Below are 24353 nucleotides of genomic sequence, written 5' to 3'. Positions count from 1 at the left end.
TTGCTCTCTCTCTTTTGCCAATGGACAATAAGGTAGGGGACTGAAAAGACATACAGGCGCTATTAGCTAGACACTGATATTTGCTAAAAAATGAAGTGGAGACAAAGTGGGAGCAGGAAACCAACATCACATTTGCAGTGATACAGGGTGTTCCTGGGGGTGGTAGATTGTGTGTGTGTGGTGAAACAGGGGTAATCCGCCCTTGAGGCATGACTAGGGTGGTAATGGGTTCCCGGCCTCGCCTCACAGTGGCGATTCTGCTGTGGCGAGGCATCCATCCACATCTGCTGCTGTGAGTGCAGGGGTTGGAGATGTGGGGGGGGGCGAGTGACACTGAAGCACACTGACTGACTGGAGCCCAGTATTCACCTTTTATCCCAGGTCTTTGTGATACACAGTTTAAAGAATATGTTTATTGTTTAGGGTTGTCGTTGTCGAGACCCAAAAAATATGTCCATACCTGCTTTTTTTCTTACCGTGAGTAGTACTGAAGCTTTTCCCCCTTGATTTCTGTATGAACTGACGCGGGCAGTATCCTGGCCTGAGTCTGAAGGAGCGGTCTCGGTCGAACTCTGGTGCGGTTTGTATGTTTTGTGAACGCGGCCGAACCTCGCAAACATGATGTACTATGCGTCTTTTTGTGGTTAGTCGTCATGGAAACATGACACTCTGCCTGTGGTGTGGCGTTTGGTCACCAGAGTGAAAACTAACGTGTGAACATGAACCGTATACCAGCTGAAAAATCAAACAATGTATCATTCTCGCACCAGACTGTGTGAAAACAGCCTAAAAGTGAATTAATGAGAACAACAGTTGTCATGTTTAATTACTTGAAGGATACAAGTAATGACTACATTACTTCCTGTTTGTGTCGAGCCATATTTACCATTTTATCTCTGTTCTTTACTTCAATTTGAGAAGTTGTCGAAGCACAGTGGAGCTTAAGAACTTGAAAGTTTGCTGTGAAACTGTTTTTTTTTTATAAAGTAGTGAATTTAGAAGTACACGGGAAGGGTGCATGCTCATGCACCAACCGGCAGCAGGTGTAGGCTCCATGTGTTTGTTTTAATTTATGCTGTGTGTTTTAGTCTGTTTTATTCATTGTTTTTAAATCAGCACCACGGTTGGCCGTTCTAAGGTGTAGTGTCCCACAGTTTCAGTATTAAAGTATGCAGTGCCGATCTCACTATGGATTTCTCCTCGCTACAAATTGTTTGGCTGTCGTTCTGGCCTGGAACTGTTCTTTAATCACTCCCAGTCTCCCTGATCGGATCCAGTACCAGGGAGGTTCTACTCAAATGGAACACAATACAAACTTGCAATACATTTTTTGTTTGTCTTAATGTAAGTAATCAACTTAGTAATTTTCATGGAGATATCTGAAGGTTAAAAATGTTACCCTATTCACGTGAGAAAAATAATTAGGCGTATGAATGAGCTATTTTTTGGTCTTTTTCTAAATTTTCGCCTATTGGGATTCTTCGGGGGGCGTTTTTCCCTCACTCAGGACATGTTGAGGATACAAAATCAGTTCAGTTTACTTCTGTTGCAATTTGTTCAACCTTTTTTCATAAAATGACTGGACTATTATGGACTTCTCCCACGTTTGACAGGATCCACTCATTTGTATTATAAGGACCGGCTTCAGGTAAGGCACTCATTCATCTCCACTTCCAAACAGGGACGATGATGGTGATGTCGATGATGATGATGATGTTGATATTGACGATGATGTTGTTGTTGATGTGTTTGTTGGGGATCTCCCACTGTGGTTGATACTTGTTTGATACATGTTTTTTATATTAGGGCTATGATCTGTTGTATGTGTGTGTTGGAACAGAGGTCTTCAACAGGGGGTCCGCAGATATACCGGACTACTTAAAGAACATGGGTTCTGTTTTTTGATTTTTATTGTGGTATCGAATGAGAATTGAGAACTGAAATCCTGGTATCGTGACAAGCCTAATATTGATATGATATCATTGTGAAGTTCTTTCATCATAGCTTTCACACTCGTCTGCCAGTGGCTGACATTTCATTGATGCTTTGTGGATCTGGCTCAGTGAAGTGAAAGGAGAAACCAGAAAGGACATTTGTGATACTCTTTGTTGTAGATGGAAGAAAGCTTTGTGTCTCAGTGTCTCCTTGTAGTTACAAGCTGTCTACACAGTAGAGCTGATAAACACTCGAAGCCAAAATATGTGCTCTTGATTTTGGAGAGAGAATAAGATTTGCAGACGACATGCTGTAAGCAGAGTCTCTTCTAAACAAATACGCCTTGGAACATGTGACAGTTTATTTTTAAGTGGCATTGCTTCGAGCTGCTGAACTCTTTGGCAGAATGCGAGTGAATAATATGAGCAAGCCTTGACTGCAGTGCTGCAAATGTGTTCACTTTGACATTTATTTTCTTTACCTTCAAATGTCCCAACATTGACCCATCATTAAACACTGGAAACAATTACTATCTTAAGCCGACGCACTGGTGTTTTAATTGTGTTAAATGTCTCTTCAGTGCATTTAATTTTTTTTCTCAGAGTCTCTAAAATGTTTCATTACCTGCCAGTGTCCCTTTAACAGTGAACTGCATAATATTCAGACCCTACTCTGTAATTTCACACTCTCAAATGTGGACGTGATGCACAGCACTGGGGTTGAGATTACTGCAGCTGAGTCAGTGGTGACTTTACCATTCAGTAACCTTGGTTTTTCCATTAGAGAAAAAGATGTGACTGGTTGATTTCCCCTGAGTGGGTTCAGTAGTTTCCTATTCTGCTCTTTACTGATTCACAACATGTAAGGTTTTGAAGAAACCTGAGAGCAGGATGCATTTATACCCTTTATTAGCCTGAGGTCGTTCACCTTTCACACTCACGAAAACACCCTAGCAACTAGATCCCATTTTTTCAGTGGTTGTCTGTCTGTTAAGGAAATTTGCAAAAATGGTGCATCTCACCGCTTTTTGAAAAGTTGCACTAATTGGCTTTACTTGTCAAAGTGACGATCCCTCTAATGATGTGCCATATCTAAGGCAGCATGTTCTAATTAGGTAAAATTTCAGTTCACATATCCAGTTCTCCGTGTTCTACAAAATGAACTTGCAGACAGTCAGTAGTCTTTATTAGACATGCTGTAGAGAATTAGTCACAATTCTCTACCCAAAAGCAGTTTATAAATGTTTCAGGTTCTTAATCTATCGTTTGTTATTGTTTTAATAGTAGGATAATATCTGTCTGAAAAAGTGTTTGTTTACTTGATAATTTCTCTTTTTTCCCCTCTATCATTACCTAATAAGAGCATTCACTTTTGAGCAAATACCTCATCTCTCCTTGTAATAACTTTAAAATATTCTTGATGACTCATGCTTAACTTTAGGGCGTGGGCATACATTGATCCAATCAAATGTGATCTGAGGCAGACTTATTGTTGCCTTGTGGGAGGAAGTTCAAAACTACACTAACTCAGCAGCTAACTTCTCTGTCACGCCTTACCAATTTACAGCTTATTTCGTTATCCAGCTCCCAACTCCTCTCTCAGCTTGCTCTTTGGCTTCCTCCCTCACCTCCCTTACTTTGCTCAGCAGCTGATCGTCTCTTGACACACGCTCCTCTCAGTTGTCTGACTTAAGTTTCTTCTTCTTTGTCTTTGTCTATTCTCTTCTTTGGCTTCAGCTCTTCTCGGCTGGTGGTGGTTGCATAGTGGTGTCATCTGGACCCAGGTTCTCATTAGGTTTTGTTGCAGTTGACACCTTCGGCTGGACTTTTTTTTTGTCTCTTCCGTTAGTCAGAATATTGTGTCTCTCTGGAAATCTTTTGAACATGTTCACACAGTAACTCAGAGGCTATAGAGCTCAGTGGCCTGTGTGTTTGTGCTGCTACAGTACTTCCTGAGTGAACTCTGGTTACCTTTGGGTGAAAATGGATGCCCAGGAATGCAAATATGGTGAGAGATTTTTTTTTCTTCATTCCTCTTCCTTCCTTTTACTCACCTTTCTCTTCCCCTTTGTAAATGAACTCCACTTGGCACACTTTCCTCTTACATAATAGGACACCACATCTATATATGGTTTGATCACATCACGAGTGACTTTCAAAGTACATTGTCGTGTTCTCAAGCTGATCTGGGTGTGTGTGTGTGTGTGTGTGTGGGGGGGGGGGGGAGAAAATAATAGTCATCATGAAGAATGGCCTTTCAAAAACATTGTAATACTGATATCTCTATATTTTAGAGGATTATATTCACTTTGTGGTTTATTGTGCTGCCATTACATTTCATACATTACATTTCATTTCTCTCCGTGAACCTGGATGGTCCCCTGGTCAAAGGTCCCAGTCAATTTGACCTCAGTATATTGCTGTTACATGATGTATTCCAGGCTACCAGCATCCCTGAGGCGAATATCTGTGTTATACTTGCATGCTGTAAATAGGCTTGACAAGAGGTGATAGTCTCTTCCACTGCGGGGTCACAGTCAGCTGCCGTGCTCTCAGGAGAAAGTGTTGCTGCAGCGCTGCCTCTCACCAGGACTGTGTGACAGTCTTTTCTATCAGCGGTATAACACACCTTTTCAATGTGACAAAGTATATTCTTCGTGCTGAGCAGATCAGCACTTTCTAGACACTAGAGGGTTAACGTGGTGGATAACATCACCACCTATAGAGGAAATATATTTTCCTTTTTGAGATAAACCTCGTTTTCCATGTTCTCTGCTCCTTCTAGTTTGTCATCTGTTTTCACAGCCGTATCAGTAGTTTTGTATATCGCTCCTCTGGTGTGGATTTGTTAGCTTCATTTATCAAAAGAAAGAAACCCATTGCTGATTTTATGCAGGAAAATATATTTTGTGATTGTGTCAATGCAGATTTGATGGTGAGCAGGTGAGCAAATATTTTCTGAGTTCAAAATCCAATATGCGGGGTCCTTGGTGATTTACTATAAAGAATAATGGAGTAGGATTTATTCTTCCAGAGAGACTGTGCATAAAGTTCAGGAATTCTTTTAGTTCTGCTTTTTTTTTTTTGCTATGTACAGGCCTTGATCTCACCATTGGTGTGTTTCTGTCATTCTGTGTGTGTGTGTGTGTGTGTGTGTACTCGTATGTGTGTAATATAAAGCTGACACTGCAACACCGTTCTCATATGTTCTGTTTAACCTTGAGTAACCTCTCTTAAGTGACATCATACAAAAAGGCAGCTGCCACAGCAAAGGCTCACGGGTATGGGAGAGCTGTCTGTGTTCAGATGTCCTAGTGCAGCTCACATTGACATTTAATAAGCTTTCCCTGGATGCTTCCAGCCAGAGTTGATGATTTCTGTTTTACAAGTGCATTTAAATGCATTTTGCATATTTATAAATTATATTTATATGCAAAGAAAGCCATCTGTAAAATCTGACTAATGGTTGTCCAATTAACTCTAATTTCATCCCTCGAATAAATTACAAAATTGTTTGTTGTTTTTAATCTCTTTTTCGCCCTTTTACCATTTAATGACCAACACATTAGTCATACACAGAAATACAGTATGTAAACAATGCACCTTTTCATCTGTATGGATTTAACACCAAGCTGTTTTTAAGTGTCTGTAGTAAGTTATCTCTCTGTGAGGGAGGTTTGCCAGTTGAGGTCAGTGACCGAGGGAGAAACCGGATATTTGTGCCGTGTGCCCTAGTGGAAGTCAAGTGAAGGCAAATGTCTAATAGGAAGTGTCCGTGTGAGAAAGGAAGGCATCTTGCACTTATTTTGCAATTCACCAGCAATCTATGAATGTTGTATGAAAGTCCTTTTTAAATGAATTTCTAGTATATCTTTTGCTGAAGATATTTAGTGTGATCTTTGACCTCTCCCTTTCCAGATGACTCAGGGGACGAGGAGCCCACGTCCCAGTCGGACCGCAGCGAGATTCAGGGTACCCTGAAGATACTCGTCAGCAAGCTCGACGACCTCAGCACATGTAATGACCTGATTGCCAAGCATGGGGCGGCCCTGCAGCGCTCCCTGAGTGAACTCGAGGGTCTGAAAGTCCCCGTGGAGGGAGGGGAGAAGATCAAGGCGGTCAACGAAAGGGCAACCCTCTTCCGCATCACTTCCAATGCTATGATCAATGTAAGTACTGTAGATGGGACGGACCAGGCTACAAGACACAGCAGCAGTGAGAAGAGAGTAATCTGAGTTCCTGCATGCTTTGGCATGATCAATGTGACAGAAATGCCAGTCATCTATAACACTCTGGTTAGTGAGTGATGAGAGATAAGATCACTTCAGATTGAGGAATGTTAAACCAGAGACACCGTGCTGCAGGCTCGGCACCAGAGACCACCACTGTACACCACACCAGGCAGACCCTGCTCACCTGAGGGGATGGTGGTTCCCTGCTGTTGGTAGAATGAGTCAAGTCATTTTTTATTAATATTGCCCAAATAAGACACAATAGCCCAGTGGTTCCCAACCTTTTTTGGCTCGTGACCCCACTTTGACATCACAAATTTCTGGCGACCCCCGATCACGTGCAGTCATGGGTGAGATCAGATATTTTTATATGCCACATTTTATTTGAACTCGATTTATTGTCGAAAGTGAAAGTATAGAATACAGTTGTTTAAGATTGTATGTGGTGTTTTTATTCATACATTTAAAAAGAATAATAATTAGTTAAAAGAATATTTTTATCAGTAATTCTTTTAATCAATTACTAGACATTTCAGGTGACCCCATTTGAATTCCAGGCGACCTCATGTGGGATCCCGACCCCAAGGTTGAAAAACACTGCTATAGCCATACAATCTGTACAACATACATTATTTAATATTTTCTAATTACTAAGTGCAATCTTTTGGCTACATTTAACAAAACCCAGCAGGTTCTCAGCTGCCACTATGTCTAATGCGCTGGCTCCGACGCTCGCATCGTAATAAGAAATGCTCTACTGTATTTGGCACTGTTCCATTCTCGTCAATGGTGAATACCATGAGCTTTACAGTATGTTGGTAATGGACAGGAGTACAGGGAGAGTCGAGATCATGAGGGTGTGATACTAGATATGATGGTGGGTGGGGGGGACAGGAATAGCCCCTGCTCTCCCACTCCTCTCAAACCCTTGACCCTCCCTGCTTGGAGAGGAATGTCAGACCCTTCTAGACTAACAGTTAGACAGACAGACAGACAGACGTGCTCTGACTAAAGCCAGACAATCATACAAGGTTTGTTTTTCTTCCTGCTTCTCTCAGTGTCTTTCAGTTGTTTCCTAACGTTATCTAATCTTGGGCAGAGAATGTTTTTTTTTTTGCCTTTGATGCATGTCTGACTGATTTTTATGTTGGTTGTCTCATTGATAGGTGTAAAATAATTTGGTCAGACACAATTGTATTTAAGCTGCTTGCATTTATTTTACCTTAAAATGTGTCTTGAAATTGGGCAGGAGTAACAAACTTAAGAAAGGCATGGCATGACATGGGAAAAAATAGATTACATTCAAAATAATGATGCCTTTGTCTCTACTCGTCATCGTTTTTATCAACTGGTATGGGACAAAAGCAATAAAAAAGTCTTCTCGAGTGGCCATCTCATTAAAATACCAACAAGGAATGTGCCGCTAATGAGGAAGCAGTGCTGCCAGAAACTCCTTGTTTTGGTTTTGAAGCAGAGGGCAGAACACAGTGATGATGTTTGGATTTCTCCACCCACTATAATGATCTGCCCTTTACTCAAAAATATGAATGTAGTTTTTATGTGCATCTCCAAAAGAAACTTGGCTGTATATGTGAGAAGAGACTAAAGGGGAGAGGAGGGGTTGAGGGAGGAGGAGGAGGCCATAATCGAAAGACACAACTGCATGCTGTCAGTGATCTGACCCTGGCCTTCACTCCAGTTCCTTTCATGGTGATGTAACTTCTCACAGGAATCCAAGCTTCAGCCCGCTTGTGTCTTCAATTGCTGGTTGTGTGGTTTAATCACATGCTTCTCAAGTTTGTTTCATTCTTGGACACATCACTCATGCTGCAGACTTCACCAGGACTTTTAATTTCATCTGTTACACATTCACTTCACATTGGCTTTTTTTCTTCCCTCAACCGGACATCACATGCAGTCTGTGTTTTTACTGGAGAGTCAGCATTAAAAAAAGTGGAACTATTATACTTTTTCAAGGGGGTGTTGAGTTTCATATCATATCTGAGGAAGTGGGCCGCAGCATCACATGCACTTCAAACATTTAAACTGATGCTCAGACAGTGGTGTTTAGACACTTCATGCAACACTGCTGAAGGTAAGAGAGGGTATTGATTGATGGGTCTCTTAACAATTCACTGTTAAATATTTTATGATTTCTGTTGAAATACACTTTCAGTCAGGGATTTTCTGCTCTAAGATACAATGGAAATGTGTGATATTTCATCAGTATTAACAAACCTTCACCATTCATATACAGTACATATGAATTTAAGGTAGTTATGAAGCAAGAAGATAAGCATCTGTCACTTTTTCTCTTGTCCTAACCCTAACCCTTCTTGTGCCTCAACAAATGAAAGTAGTTTTCTTTGCCTTAATTGGCCAGCTGTAAGTCACAGGATCTATTCTAACTTGTTAAGGACCGTGTGATATCTTGATGCTCCGCAAATATTCTCAAATACCATTACAACTAGAAGGGCACACAAGAGAAGGCAGACCTCTGAACAAGGCCAAAGTCAAACAACATACACCAGACCACAGACAGAAAATCATAGTACTGTATATCATCTGGGTCAGCCCAGAAATGTTGTTAAAATTAGATTTTTCTCATCCCATGCCATAACCCTAGCCTAAATTTGATGCAAAGCTTTTGCTTAATCCTCCTGAAAAACAAACCACACAACACAGAGACGGGATGAAAGCATGTACCGGTAGCGTGTTTATGGAGGTAATAACTCCCTTATTGCATGTGTTAATTAAAGGTTCTGCTTACTGTCTAGGTTTAGAGAATCCAGACTGACACATGCATAGATAATGATTAAAACACCTGCATGTGCAACATGAAAAACCATGAAATACATTACGATGTTATTGTAATAGTCATTGTCAAGATATGGTGAAGTTTGAACTGCTCTTTCTCATCCTGGTTTCCCTTCTCTTTGAGAAGCTGTGTGGTAATGTCATGGATGGTGTTTTGCTTGACAATAAGTAAACACATCAAGGTTAAAGAAGAAGAATCATTATAATATTAAAATAGATAATAATAATAAGCTCCTATCATTAAAATAGTAAGATAAATAATACAGTCTTTAATTAAAATTTTTAATTTAATGACAAAACTCTAAGCTTAAGATTTTAAGATCTATATGCTTATTGCTATCATGTGTTTTTTAGAGATGGCTTTCAAACCTCACACACTCCTTGATCCACGAACAGTTCAGCAACAATGTCACCTCTTTAAATATTTAGTGCTAAGTAATAATGTATCAGTGTGATGGGGAACACTTTTTCAGCAGAGAGATAGATAAGCTGTCTTGTGGAGGTGACTGCATGGCTGTTTCTCTTCTGGCTGCCTACAGGTGATACTGTACATACTGACTGCTCTCTCACCAGAGCAGAGATTATTTGAGCCGTGTGACACATTCATCCCTCCAGCTCGCTGCCGGCAGCCACAACTTTATCTAAGTGGTTCTTCAAGCTCACTCTCAACAGCCCCTCTGGTTCTGGAAGCAAAGCAACATTTGCTTCAAATACTCAATAATACCCTAGAGTGGACCGTATGTAATCATGAGCTGCTCCCCTCAAGTGGATAAAACAACAAAATGCTACAAAAAGACTTCATATGCTTCAGTTTCAAAATGATTATTCAGAAAGCGCTCCTCTGGGGGCCTCGTCGCTGACAGCTCAGTGTCACGTGATAGTTTCATTGTGCATGTGGTCCGCTTAGGTGTTATTTAGGTTCAATGACCTTTCATTCACTATGAGGCAAAGCTGTCAGACATATGATTCAGTGCCCACAAGTGCTGACATACTGTATATGGTTGATCTGAAGTTAACCTCTTTGTCTTAGTATGAAACCACAGCGGCAACAACGACTCCCCCTCTTGACTCAGATATAGTTTGCTGTGCAATCAGCTCATCACTAACAAAGTTTTTCTTTTTTTAGTTGGCTTAGAGCCACATTTGACACAGCAGGGAAACTCATGGCTCATTATTGTAGAGATGACTGTTTGAAGCCTTGATGATAAATTACCTTGATTACAATGATTGACAGAGATGTCTTTTGCACATTTTCTATTTCTGTGTTCTCTCTCTCATACCATACAAACGTTATGGTTTTATCAGTGTTATTTTAAACCCTAAACTTGAACATGAACCTAAAGAATCAACTTTTTCCAAAATCCCCATAATGGTTGGATTTCAAAGCCATCAGAGGGATTATTTGAGGACACTCTAGTATCTAATACAGAAGTTGAGCTGTTATTCATAGCGAGCAGAAAATAACTTGCACCTTGTTAAGAATTATGAACCACAGACTTGGTCTTATGGAAATTAAACTTTCGGTGATCTCTCTGTGCTTGTGTTCTCGTGTGCTTGTGCTCCCCCAGGCGTGTCGGGACTTCTTGGACCTAGCGGAGACTCACAGTAGGAGATGGCAGCGGGCGCTGCAGTATGAGCGAGAGCAGCGCACTCACCTAGAGGAGACCATTGAGCAGCTAGCCAAGCAGCATAACAGCCTGGAGCGAGCGTGGAGAGAAGCACCCACGCTTGTTTCCAGTGCACCCAGTGCCCCTACCACCAACAAGGGTGAGACTGACTGTTTCTGTGTTACTTACCCCTATAGCCCTTACTGTACTTTATTGACCAAAAGTCATGTGTGGCCTCAGGCTCAGTATTATGGCCACTCGTCATGTGGAGGAAGGAAGTTTTAACTTGTGTCAGAAGAACTGGATTGGATACTTAAGTTAGAGGTGGTAATTATCCTTATTTAAGACTGTAAGTCATGTGGTCTCTACTGTCAATCTGTCCATCCAGATTTTCTTTTCATGGTTGTGTAACAAACCTGTAACAAACATGACCCTATCACCTCTCCTCTCCTCATCCTTCATATCAAACATACATAATGTATATTTTCTATCTTGCAACAAGGAGAAAAAAAATCCAATGACCTCATGACCTTTTAATGGAAGGCTGTCATGTCCAGAAAAAAGACCACAAAAGACAAGTCAAAACAACATTCAATACCAAAATGAATAGTGTAACTTTCTTATAGTACAACTTAAAGTTTAAGGAAGAAAGACAGTTGATGTTCAGGGTTTACCCATAATTTGAAGCACAGCAAATCTTTCATAAATAAACTTGAGCATATAAAGATAAGAAACTATGTTGTCTTCTAAACATACAGTATTTTTGTATTCATACTTATTTTACTTTTGTTTTTTGGAATCCATAGTTTATCGTCCTTTTTTGTAATGAATCATTTTTCATTTAAAGCCATTATAAACACTCTATATAAGGGATTTGGTCTCCTCTGCTGTAAACTCCAGTTTGTGCACATAATGGATCGCTGAACATACTGAATATTGAATGCTGGACACTGAATATGGTAAACATCCCCTGAGGAACTTGCACCATACAGGCTAGTTAAGCAGCAGGAACATTGCCAATTTTACTAAGCTGATTATTCCTTGATTAATTGCCATGGGTCTGTGATTATACTCTGCTCTCCCCGACCTCTGTAGAATACAAACCCGCCAACATGTGACGGCTTTCCTAGTGCTGCATGCTCTCTGTATACGTACTCACAAATGCATATGTCCTCAATGAAGGAAGTGAGAGGCCGCGCAAAGAAGAGGCAAGTGATGAAGATGAGGATACTGAGTATTTTGATGCCATGGAGGATTCCCCTGCATTTATCACAGTGACTGCCACTGAGAGCACACAACACAGGTCAGTCTCACACAGGGATTCATGTGGTTCATATACTCTATGATATTTGTCGATTCATATCACAAGAGAAAAAGACAACTGAAAGACTAATACAGGGAAGTTGCTATCAACTATGTCGTGCTATTAGTCATAATAGTGAATTTGACTCTGGACAAGGCTCTGATGATACCTCACACACACACAAATCACTCTTGGATTTTGTCAGATAAGAATAAGAATACCAAAATTATAATCCTATTCTGCTTTACTGCAGCAAAGTAAACCAATTTCCTCTGTTCATTTTTGCTTCTCTCAGTACATTTTTATAGAATATTTGTTTACTGCATTGGAGTCAGTCTCCTGCCAGCAACTCAACTTGTTTTTGCACAGCTTCAGTCTTTACTTTTTTTTTTTTTCTTTTTTTCTTTTTTTTTAATGTCTGGAGTGCCTCAGTTTTTTTCTTCCCAATCATTGTTATGGCTCACATCTTGCAACATATCCCTCGAGTCCAGTAGCACCATTAAAAAAAATGATAGAAGTAGTTACACAGCCTTCATCTGTGATACCCAGCAATGTCTTTCCTCCCTTGTGAGCACTGTGTATTGGGTGTGTGTGCAAATGCTGGTGAAGGGTAGAGGGAATGATGAGGAGTATGTATGTGTGTGTGTTTGTGTGTGTCCGACTCCCATTAAAGAAAATATTTTCGCTCTGTTCCAGGCGATCTCAGAGTAATTTGAGCGGAGCGAGCGGAGGTCACCCCAGTGACTGGAACCAGGACGACCATGTAAGCGTCTGTCTTCCAAACAAGTCTGACCAATACGACTGACATTTGTGAACACTCCTGACTTTTGTAATCTCAGTATAGATTCATTTGTGCTGACGGAGAGCACACAGGTCATTGATTTACGTATATAACCCTCCACACTTGCTGTTCTCTCAGTCTTGCTTTCTTACCCTACACTCACCCCCCCCACACACAGCTTTTGTCTGTGTTTCCTGTGGTCTCGTTGTCACCCCTGTGGTGTCAAAGATTCACAGCTGCATCATTGAACTAAATCTTAATTAACAGTGGAACATCTGCTCTTCTCTCCACTTTTTACTCCTTTACTGCAGCCTCTCCCTCTTACACATCACTTGCTCTGTCACTGTGCCTGATGATATGCTGCCAAGCTGTCCATGAAGTTGAAAGTATCTCTCAAAAAACTCAACTTGAATATTCTTTTTATACAAAGTAAAGATACCATCTTCTTATCCCCCTCCCCTTCGCCCTGCACCTAATCCCAGATGTCTCCCAGCTGTAACGATGTGTCAGGGAAGGAGCTGCAGCCTCGCAGACAGAGGCGGACTCATATCCCAGACAAGCCCAACTACTCCCTCAATTTATGGAGCATTATGAAGAACTGCATTGGCAAGGAACTCTCTAAAATCCCCATGCCTGTAAGTGTGTGAGGCATGGTCCTCCTTCTTGCTCACAGGTTAGCATAATTCTGTGTGAATTATATCTCATGGGTTTCACTCCTCTTTTACCTTCCACGCAGGTAAACTTCAATGAGCCTCTGTCGATGCTGCAGCGTCTCACCGAGGACCTGGAGTATCACGAGCTTCTGGACAAGGCTGCGCGCTGTGACTCCTCCCTGGAGCAGATGTGCCTGGTTGCGGCCTTCTCCGTCTCCTCCTACTCCACCACAGTTCACAGGACGGCTAAGCCCTTCAACCCCCTCCTGGGCGAGACCTACGAGCTCGATCGTCTGGAAGAGTTCGGCTACCGCTCGCTGTGTGAGCAGGTAACAACAGAAACCACAGGCGATTTTTGTTTACTAGCTCACTGATGTGCAGGCAAACACGTGACTCCCAAACTGACGCACACGAGGTTAGACTGTGTTCTCCAAACCAGTTGTTCAGCACTCGCTGCTTATGCGAACACATTTCCACTATTACACTTTACCTTTCCTGTTTTTCCCCTTAGGTGAGCCATCACCCTCCAGCAGCTGCACACCATGTGATTTCCCAACGAGGCTGGACCCTGTGGCAGGAAATCACCATTGCCAGCAAGTTCCGCGGCAAATACCTCTCCATAATGCCTCTGGGTAAGAAATGTCACAGTCAGCTGGGAAGCAAGCAAACTATATGTGTAAATAAAGGCTCCATCATGCAAACTGCAAGCAGCCACAACACCAGATATCACACCTGGGAGTGGTAGACCACTGATCTGCCTCGCACACAATCTAAACCCAGAGGAAAGGGTGTGAGAATGAATCAGGAGGGTTTTATGACCCCTTTGACACACACATAAACTATGGGTATAAAGTGAGATCTCTATTGCACTGGGACAGTTGTTGTGTGCAAGATTTGATATATGCAGTCCCATCACGAAATGCAGTGGTATTTATCTGATTTCTCCTGCTTCCTGTTATACATCTGCTGTGAGGTGGCATGTAAAAGAAAAAAAGGTTTTGGGGTGCCCTGGTCGCTCACCTGGTTAAACATATAAATAAAATTATATCAAGTCCAATTCTGAGGGAGAAGATTCCTCTCTGAAACGTGTAAAGCACATGTTCTCAGTCTTCTGGGGTTAGGTGACGCTGTAAATGGTGGTGGTGGTTATGTATTTCCTATGTATTCTTGTGTATAAATGTGTGAGATGACATTCACAATCACAATCTAACACATCATTTTCAAACCTGCGGTTGCAGTTTGGTAACACAAGCAGCTGTGATATGTCTTTGTCCTTACAGCTTTTTGTCCCTGTCCCTCCCCAGGTGCCATTCACCTGCAGTTCCACTCCAGCGGGAACCACTATGTGTGGAGGAAGGTCACCTCCACAGTGCACAACATCATTGTGGGCAAGCTGTGGATTGACCAGGTCAGTTTACGAGCCCTTCTCACTGGTGACCATTCAACCACAGCTCCAAACCCAGCTGCCCTGCCTTAATCCCCCTAACCTTCCAGAAAAACCTATAGGTATTTCCCTCCTGTTAGAACAGTGTGTGGTACGGTCCAGGAGGGCTTTGTGAAGAAGAGGGGAATCAGAGCAAAGCCTTACAGCACACAAAGAGCTTTGCAATCTCTAGGGATTTATCTCCAGCTTTGATCTCTAATAACACCCTAAAATAACAGCCTCTTCTTCACTGAGATGGCCCAGTTATATACAGTAGGTGGGAGGTGGTAGGAGGGGTAGGCTTCACATCTGCCTGTCTCTTCAGTCAGAAGCCCCCACACGCTCCAAACATCCTTTTTTTCTGATATAACACATGTTTGTGTCATTCTCTCTGTCTGAACAGGTATGTGCTTGTGCTTCTGTGTGACCTTGAGGGCTAAACATACATAATTCATGGACAGACATAGGAACATTCTCTTACATCTCTGAATCATGACTTAAATCCTACCATTCCATCACCCATGAAACATTAAAAAGCTTACTTTGGTTGTGATCATCATTTTGGGACCTAGTACCTCCTACATTTAATATCAGAGCCTTACTAGTGGAAATATACCATAAATGTGCATTTAAAGAAGATGTTATGGTTATTTCTGCTCTGGGCTTTTACATATTTTATTAACATAATAGTTTAGCAAAAAAAAAGAATGGCAGCACCTCCTCAAAGAAACACCTTCCTCTTCTCAACTCAACCAAACCTTGTCAGTTTTAACAGTATTTTATTTGCCTGTTTTGCCTTCTGTATTTAATTCATTCACCCTCCTCTGCCACAGCATCAGTCCATACATTGCTCTGTTGGTGTGCTGCGCTGTGGTGCAGATAAAGAACAACTCCTATACCAAACGGTGGAAACAATTTTGCGAATTCTTATTCTACTGCCGACCACTTTGATGGCAGGTGCAGCAAAGTCGTGTGCATTGTTTTGGCACTGGAAATAATATTACCAGACCAGGATTACAGCAGTCACTTTGTAATTGTCTTGACAGTGTGACAGACTGTGACATTTTAATTCCTTGGTTGGTTGTTAGATGTCGAAAAAGATTAAAAAAAAAAAAAAAGAGTTGAACCTTATGGCCCATTTTACCATTATACCCCCTCTCCGCCAATGCACGTATGACATGCTCATCAAAACGTTGCTCAGTAGCAGGATTAATAGTCAAACAGTCCACATGTTACCTTTTTAAATGGCCTGCAACATGTTTATACAGGGTCTTTTTGTTTACTGTACTAAAGCTGCTTCACACTGTTGTAAGAAGCTGACTAAGGAAATGGTTGTAATGGCCTTTAAGACAGAACTAGGCAGAAGGAGATGGGACTGACTCCAAATCTTTTCTGTTAGCTGATTAATCACATCTTACTCTTCAGTTTTCAGATTTGCTGGTGTCATGCTGTTTTAAGTGTTTACTTCAGGATTATTACTCTCTTCCATAAACACACTGAAGTGGTGTCTGTGTTTGTGCAGTCCGGGGACATTGAAATTGTGAATCACAGGACCAAGGAGACCTGCCAACTCAAGTTCTCTCCCTACAGTTATTTCTCCAGGGACGTCCCTCGGAAGGTAAATGCTTCGCCTCTCGCACTTCGCTGTTACCTGACCTTGGTATGATGTCATACAGTGCTGGGTTAATTTGTGCGATGCTGCCTCCTGCTGGACAGTCCCAACATAATATCAGTTCATAGAAAAGTGTATTATAAGAGTGTCTCACTGTATGAGGTCACATCTCAGTGAAATGACCTCTTTTGGGCACATCGCGGTTACCTAGAAATGAGGCACAGTGCTGCCTTCTTTGGTAGTGACTAATTATAGATAAGCCTATGAAAATGTACTGATCTACTACCAGGGAAGCTGTGCATTTAAGTGATTAGCATTAGGAGAACACTATGTTCACATGTAGAGACTCACAGAAATATAACATGGCCTAGTGCCATAAATCTTTTAGTATCTTTGTATTTTTAAGTCTTTTTTCTGATTTTATTTGTCTGTTTCCAGGTGACCGGTGTAGTGGCAGACAGTGGTGGCCAAGCTCACTACATCCTTTCTGGTACATGGGATGATAAGATGGAGAGTGCCAAGATCATTCAGAGCAGCCGAGGGGGCAGTGGATCAGAGGGCAAGCAAAAGACCGTCTATCAAACTTTATCCCCAAAACTGCTGTGGAAGAAATACCCTCTCCCGTAAGCACTTGTCCCATCAGCCTCATGAGGAAGAACATTTCCATAAATGAGTCCCTGTTGTGTAACAGCTGCAAAATGCAGTCAGATCGTAGAAGATCACACAATATAAGTCTTCTTTTGCTCCCTCAGGGAGAACGCTGAGAACATGTACTACTTTTCCGCGCTGGCACTGACCCTGAATGAGATGGAGGAAGGAGTGGGACTGACTGATAGCCGCCTGAGACCAGACCAGAGGCTGATGGAGGACGGGCGGTGGGATGAAGCAAACTCAGAAAAGCAGAGGCTAGAGGAGAAACAAAGAGCTGTGAGAAGGAGAAGGGAAGCAGAGGCCTCAGACGCTCTGGATGAAGGTATGAAATGGAGAAAACAAGCTTGATGCCTTGAAGTGCCGAATGAAAGACAGACACAAGCAGGGATGGTACAGAGGAAGGAAAGAAGGGAAGGAAATGTAGAGTTGTGAAGTGGGAGGACTTATTTTAGGAAGCCAGTGTTTCCAAGGAACATTGTTAGTCAATGCTGTCATCACCAGCATCCAAAACTAACTGATTTTTTCAGTATGGACCTTATAACACATCCAGTATTTTATATTAGTTTGCTTTCAGATTCTTTTGCTTTAACTTTAACTTCCCAGCAACAGCTTTGACTCACAACTCCAGCAAGCGTCTTTAACACAGGCAGCTGATTTGTAGTATATAGAGCTAGCTGTCACACCAAATAGGAAAACAGGCATGCTTCCTATTTGATGACTGGTGAGAATATAAATCTGTAGTATTGTTAAACTACCGTGTATACCTCTGTCTTTCTATGCTGAAGAACATAAACAATATTAGAGTACTTAGAGCAAGGAAATACTTCCAGAGCCAGCTGGTCCTCAACGCTTTGCAACATTATTGCAATAAAGCCTCACATATTTATCTAAAGATTTGCTATTTTTATCATCACAGCTGCATGTCAAGACAGTTATAGTGAAGACAGACATGCTGAGGCAGAGCTGAAGGAGAAGAGCTCAGAGGGAATTTGGTGTAATAGAGGTCAGACTGAACATTATGGAGACCTCAGCAGAAACATTTCATCCTGGTGGCATTCCTGTGCCTGTGTGTGTGTGTTGTGTGTAGGCTAGACTGTATTCGATGTACCCATGACTTGTCTTTCTTTTCCTCCCTCTATTGGTGGTCAGAGTGTGATTATGACTCTGGTGAGTGGGGGTTGCCCTGTGCCCCTCTGTTGTGCATCCCTCCCACACACACACACACATGTGCAAACACACACGCACACACCCCATCCTCCGTGTGTCCTCTGTATGGTCTGCCTCTGTGTGGGAACTGCATGATACCCCTCTCATGTCAACTTATTCAAATAATTCAGGAAAAAAACTGACATTTTTCCCGCATACATGTGACATTTTCATTTAGATTTGGCTTCAATAATATGTTACATGTAGTAACAGATATAACTTTTAAATTTCAAAGTACTTGTAGTGTGCTATGGTGAAGCCACATCAGCAAGTGATTCATTTGCACTGCATTGTCATCCTCTTTCTTGGGCCATCTTGGTATTAACGTGTGTCTCAGGTCATCTGATCACAAGTGGACAGCACTGAGTACAGGTGTGAAGGCGATCTGGGGTATTTGTGTTCATATTGTTTGAGCAGTGTGAACGTCAATGTGTTTTATAATGGAATATATATACTATTCGAAATGGCTAAAACCTTTTATTGTAGCTCTATGCACAGTGCTATCTTTTCTCTCTCTCTCTCTCTCTCTGGAGCTGCCTGTTGTAGTTGGACTGACTAAAAATAATAATGGATACTTATTTTTGTAAAATGGCCACTCAATGCCAGGTGTGGACAGATGTACTGTACTCAGAGCTGTCCACTTGTGATCAGATCACCCAAGACACATGTTAATGCCAGGTCTGAACAGGGCCTCGGGCTGTTTGTGGGTACTTCTATTGAGCAATTACTAGCAGTAAACAAGCTACTTTAAAACGCTCCATTTAAATGATACTTACATGGTAATTTAATGAAAGGAACTGTAAAGAACAACATCTACTGTTCACCTCAAGTAACCTATCGGTAATGTGCTGCATTTAAACCATTATATTTCTGCCTGTCAGAACTTAAAAGCATAAAAGCATAAAGCAACAGATGGATCATTTAGCTCTAACTGTGAATATGATTTTCTTCTCTGATAGTAATTGACCCATCAGCCATAGCCATAGCTTCTTTTTGAGGTTTTTAAAGCAAGGTCAAATTGTTCACCATTACAAGAGCATGTTCACATTTGAAGCAAATGCAGTGCTCAGTGATTGATTGCCTCTCATATACACCTAGGTGTATGTGGAGGTAAATTGATCGCATAGTAAATTACCTGCAAGTGTGGCTTCTCCACTAGTGTGGCATCCAAAGGTGAACACTGAGTAACAATTGTTCTTCTGCCCACAGGTAAAGAATACGAAGGTTACCAGCCACTGTGGTTTCACCAGAGGAGGGACTCGGTGACTGGAGAGACAGACTTTGTGTACAAGGGCGGTTACTGGGAGTCAAAGGACAAACAGGACTGGAGCATGTGTCCTGACATCTTCTAACCCAGGAACTGACCCCGGATCACACTTAACCTCATCGGACAGGGAACTGCTCAGCCTCTGGTCCTTAAGCAGTCCAGCGTAGCTGGCTTATGAGCTCCATGTGGACCTTTGTGAGCATGAGAATGTGTATGTTTCACACACTCTCAGATTACACTGTACCTCCAAATATACACTCTCACTCTGTTTTTACTATGTGGAAAAAGAAAGGGTGTTCCCTTGGTAGTCCTCTTTTACACTATACTGAAACAGCAGTGAGATAATGTGTGGATGTGAGATAATGAAGTTGCAACATCACACAATAAAGGCACCTGCGCACTCCCTATCACTGACAACTACTGTACCAGGACAAAATCATGAAGAGGCACACAGAAACACAACAGTTTTGAGTACACCTCAATATTTCAGTGGTTAGAAGAAAACCGTGTCCTCATCCTCAGTTTTATTTAGCTCAATTGATATAATAATAGGCCAACTTAGGAAATTTTAAGTTCCCTCTCTCTTTTCATAGGAATGATTTAAAGTGCTTATATTTGCCCCGTTGGGTTGCTTAAAGATAGAGGTTAATTCAGTCTTTCTTTAAACATTATGGAGACCCAAAGTGATCCAAGTATATTATAGTCAATGTAATATAACCATCAAATTGCGAAATACATGTTTAAATCAAAAAAACTTTAGTTAGAAAAGTCAAAGAAAACAGGGCATAGCTGATTATGTGCTGTTGCTTTGATCTGAATATTATCAAATGAACACTGGTCATTGGGAAAATTCAGATGAATTAAATATAAGACAGACCTTGGAAAAAAATCATTTTAAAATAAAAACTAGAAGTTTTTACTTCTCTGTATTTATTCATATGACTTCCTAATATTACTTTATTTGGGTCTTCATAATCAACAGTGAATGTTTGATTGGACAAATTATGTCTTTATTATAAACTATTGGCTGGTTTATCTGAAGTGAAAAAATATGTGGCAGTGCAGACATACTGTATGTTTTATTTGGTATGAATGTTGGGCTTTTCCCCTCGTCCGTTAGACTGTAGTCCATTTAGGAATAGTATTGGTGGCTTAACCATTGCATACTTTGAATATGAAATCCATTTTAGCTTCAATGCGTTTCAGTCATCTAAACATACTTTAAACATCTTCCATTTGTGATTCTGATTAGTAAGATTGCACAGTAGTCGGTCCTTTAGTTGTAACACGTTAGTGCAGTCACAAAAGAACAACATGAAACTTCAAAACATTCATATCACTCTAACAGGAAATCTTCATACCTGAACACGCACTTTTCAATGTGGTTGACCATAGGTTAGCACATATCTCTGTGTTGATGTTGATGTTGAGACTTTACCTTGTCTTCTGGTGCTCTCCCATAGCAACACATAGCGTATCCCTGGTGACCATTTCCACTAACAGCATTCTCAGTGATTGTAAAAAGTATTAGGTCTGCGCCAACTCACTGAGACGTTTAGTCGTTGCCACCTATAGTGCATCCAGGAACATGCTGTTTCCTGTCGTATGCATTGCACTAGCTCCTCCCATCAGTCAGTAATTTGTAGTTTAGACTTTTGCAGTGGGGCTGCACTACGGGAGACTGGAGTGGTTTCTTAGAGGAGTCCAAGTGGGTTCAGCTGACAGGAGGTCAGGGCTGGTTCCTGTAGCACACCACTGTGCAGTCAGCTCAAGCCACAGAGGACTTTCCCAGCTGCTGCTCCAGACTCTTCAGATTCACCAGAGCTCACGTGTAGTCCTCCCATTCAGTGTTTGTGGACACGCTGATCTGGGATCAGCTCTCGAAGGTACCCTCAGTCTTTTGTGTTTAATTGACTGAACAAGGGAAAGAGTCCTCAGACCTGTGCACTACACGTCTACGGTGACAAAACCAGTTAGTATTTTTTGTAATTATTGTTAGGAATGTAGAATTCAAGGCTGGAGGTATTGTATCTACCGTCTAGTCTATTTGTGTGAATATTTTGTGATAAAAGAATGATATTGTAAAATTAAGAATAATTATAATAATCGGAGTGTTAAGTTATCTGTACAGCATCGTTCAAATTTGAAAAATTGACTGAATGAGCCTGAAGGATTTACTGTAATTTAAATTTTTAATCCAGATTAATTCTGCAAAGATGGAATTTAATCCTGAGGCACCTGCAATCAGGCTGGAGATTCATCTTTTATACTTCCATAAACTGTCTTAACACACTGTTAATGATTTTTATAGAGTCCTTGATACTAGCACATTAGAAACTGTGGTTCAGTTATCATTTCCCCTGATCTGGAGGCCATAAAGATGTGAAAAATGCACTTGAAAAAAAAAAAAGAATTCACAGTAGAGTACCCCTTCCTGCTGAGTGTTTGGCTGATCGAGATTTTCAGTAGTAGAATATGAGCTCTTAAAATGTAAAATGTTTAACTGTGAGATTCTTTACCAGTGAATTGACGAAATGAAATGATTGATGTTTTTTTGCACAGAAGATGCTTCGTTTGCCCATTTACATGAAAGGTTTTAATTCATTTTTGATTTGTGATTGTCATGAACACAGTTGTTTAGTACAACTTGCTACTAGGAAAAAATATGCACTTTTGGAAATATATCACTTTTTTGGACGAGAAGATCAATACCCTGGTATTTCTCAAGCTTCCACCAGCAGCTCTTCAGCTAAGCTTAGCAGAAAGAGTGGAAACAGGAGACTGGTTAGCCTGTTCAGACTAGCACCTCTGAAGCTCTTTGATAGCACATTATATCTCAATTCTTTTGTCTTCAGGAAGGTAGTGCAGATAACTCCACATAAAACAATAATTTGTCATTTTTACATTTTGGGTTTTGTGCAAATTAAACAGATCAGACCATAATAAATTGGCCTGCTGCCAGTCACTGAATTTTTTTTTAAACCTTTGAACAGAACCAGGCTAGTTGTCTCGTTGTTTCCAGTCTTTAAGTTATGCTAAGCTAACTAACTACTGATTTTAGCCATAATGTACAACATGAGAGAGTGTCATGAGAGTTGTATTAATCTTCTCATCTAACATTTAACAAGAGCAGAACACAGAAGCGTATTTCCCAAAATGTTTAACGATTCCTTCAAGTTTCTATCACTGCTTGGGTTCTCTTTTTTTTTTTTATCTATCTGCTTCACACAGACTCAAACACTTCCATTAGCACACGACAGGATACAAGCTCTTGACTTTAAATCACATCCAGGGTGCCACATATACTGTAGGGGTGGACACTATGCAGCAAGATGTTTCTCGGTTTGCCCTCGGTTTGAAAATCATCATTGTACGAGTGACTGTGTTGTGTATCTTCACACACAGTCACAACATCATGAGGAACGCAGTTCGCTGCTGAGTGGTGGTGCAGACACTGTACAAATGAGAAGCTTAGAAGTTTGTGATTTACTTTTTTCAGCTATATCAATATGAGGTTCACTAGAGATTTACTTTAATATATTGTGTTTGAGATGATTTTATATTTGAGAGTACATATTATATTTTGAATGATAATTGAGAGCTCATATTAATCAGTATATTTCCAAATAACTTGACCTCTGTACTTGATGGTGACTTGCCTACTGAAGTAGCCCCTCTACGGGCCTGTACAGTCTCGGACAGCTGTAGCAATAACACAGTCAGGTGTAGATTTGTAAGGTTATGGCTGATGTTGCTTCATACAGTTGTCTGCCTCATGCGGAAAGGGGAAAAACAACCAAAGTGTAAATGGAGAGTGTACTGTAGACTTAAAGGAAAAAACTCTTCATCTGCCTTCCCTGTCTCAGAGGGATCTAATGTAAACCCCCTCTCATTGTTTCTCTCATTTCATCTCATCCCACTCTCAATTCACTTTAGTGTGATTTTTAGCTTTAATTTTTATGCTTTTATTTACTCTTCTGATTTCTATCTTCTCATGTGTGCCATTATTCTTATGTTGGTGTTTTCATACTGTTTGTACGCATAATGAGTTTGATTTGTGTGCATGCGCGGCACACATTTCCTTCTCATTCGATGCTGCTCAGTTTTGAGGCAGAGGTTAGCTAATGAAGACGGGGAGGTTTTTCTTGCCTTGTCTAAACTGAACCCTGCTTCTCCATGGACTGTGACTCGCGGCTTTGTTGTAAGACAGTAGTGGTGTTGATCTGTATTTGATGAAAGTTATGAAACACTTCACAACAGCGGCCTGGTACAGGAGGTCAAAGGTGATTGACCTGCCTTGACTACTACTCTTACTTCCCAAATACACAGACGTGTGTTCAGGTGTAACTGCAGATTCAACTGAGGTTTTGCTTCTTTTTTTAAATTGTGTATTTTCTCCCTTAATTTATACTTGTATAACATTGTCTTTAAACAACAAAGACACAATAATGAAAAAAGATGATAATAAAGTTGTTATTGTTGACACTGAATATGTGTCTGCTTTATTTTCTCGCAGTCTTTATGGGAAATAATAGGAGCAATTCTACACCAGTAGCACTACTGTACACTGGCACTATTTCCAGCCCTATAAAAGCACTGCATACATTTGTTGAAGAGCTGTCACAGGTTGAACAATAATGAACCTTATTATTTCAGAGGTGTTATAATTTAGCCTATAGCACTGGACTCAGGACAGTATGGTGGCCACAGGTTTGTATTTACATCATTCTTAATTTAGGACATACAGTGAAACAATATAAAAAACCTAATAACAATTCTCAGTCAAACCATAAGTGGCATTTTCGTGTAATGTTTTTCTTTGTCTCTAATAAAGATCCCCCACTAGTATAAAAAGCAACAAATGCAA

The 24353-nt window shown here is 40.9% G+C and overlaps 1 protein-coding gene across 3 annotated transcripts in view; it reads left to right on the top strand.

Annotated features, from left to right (window-relative positions):
• osbp2b (oxysterol binding protein 2b) overlaps positions 1 to 23976 on the top strand; it is a 47761-nt gene extending 23785 nt beyond the window's left edge. For 2 of the 3 annotated variants that reach the window (XM_085786801.1, XM_085786804.1), the window contains 13 exons: positions 5853 to 6103; positions 10552 to 10750; positions 11773 to 11893; positions 12590 to 12656; positions 13157 to 13309; positions 13411 to 13656; positions 13839 to 13959; positions 14632 to 14735; positions 16273 to 16368; positions 16801 to 16985; positions 17115 to 17335; positions 18163 to 18180; positions 19429 to 23976. In XM_085786801.1, coding sequence (XP_085642927.1) covers positions 5853 to 6103; positions 10552 to 10750; positions 11773 to 11893; positions 12590 to 12656; positions 13157 to 13309; positions 13411 to 13656; positions 13839 to 13959; positions 14632 to 14735; positions 16273 to 16368; positions 16801 to 16985; positions 17115 to 17335; positions 18163 to 18180; positions 19429 to 19571 — 1925 coding nt within the window. In that variant the 3' untranslated portion in view covers positions 19572 to 23976. The remainder of the gene's footprint in view (positions 1 to 5852; positions 6104 to 10551; positions 10751 to 11772; positions 11894 to 12589; positions 12657 to 13156; positions 13310 to 13410; positions 13657 to 13838; positions 13960 to 14631; positions 14736 to 16272; positions 16369 to 16800; positions 16986 to 17114; positions 17336 to 18162; positions 18181 to 19428) is intronic. The other variant, XM_085786803.1, reaches the window with a different exon arrangement.
• Positions 23977 to 24353: the final 377 nt, after the last annotated feature.

Source organism: Trachurus japonicus, chromosome 9 (genome assembly GCF_045865225.1).
Source record: "Trachurus japonicus isolate A0001 chromosome 9, Traja_1.0".
Classification (NCBI taxonomy): domain Eukaryota; kingdom Metazoa; phylum Chordata; class Actinopteri; order Carangiformes; family Carangidae; genus Trachurus; species Trachurus japonicus.
This window is presented reverse-complemented; position numbering and strand designations above follow the sequence as displayed.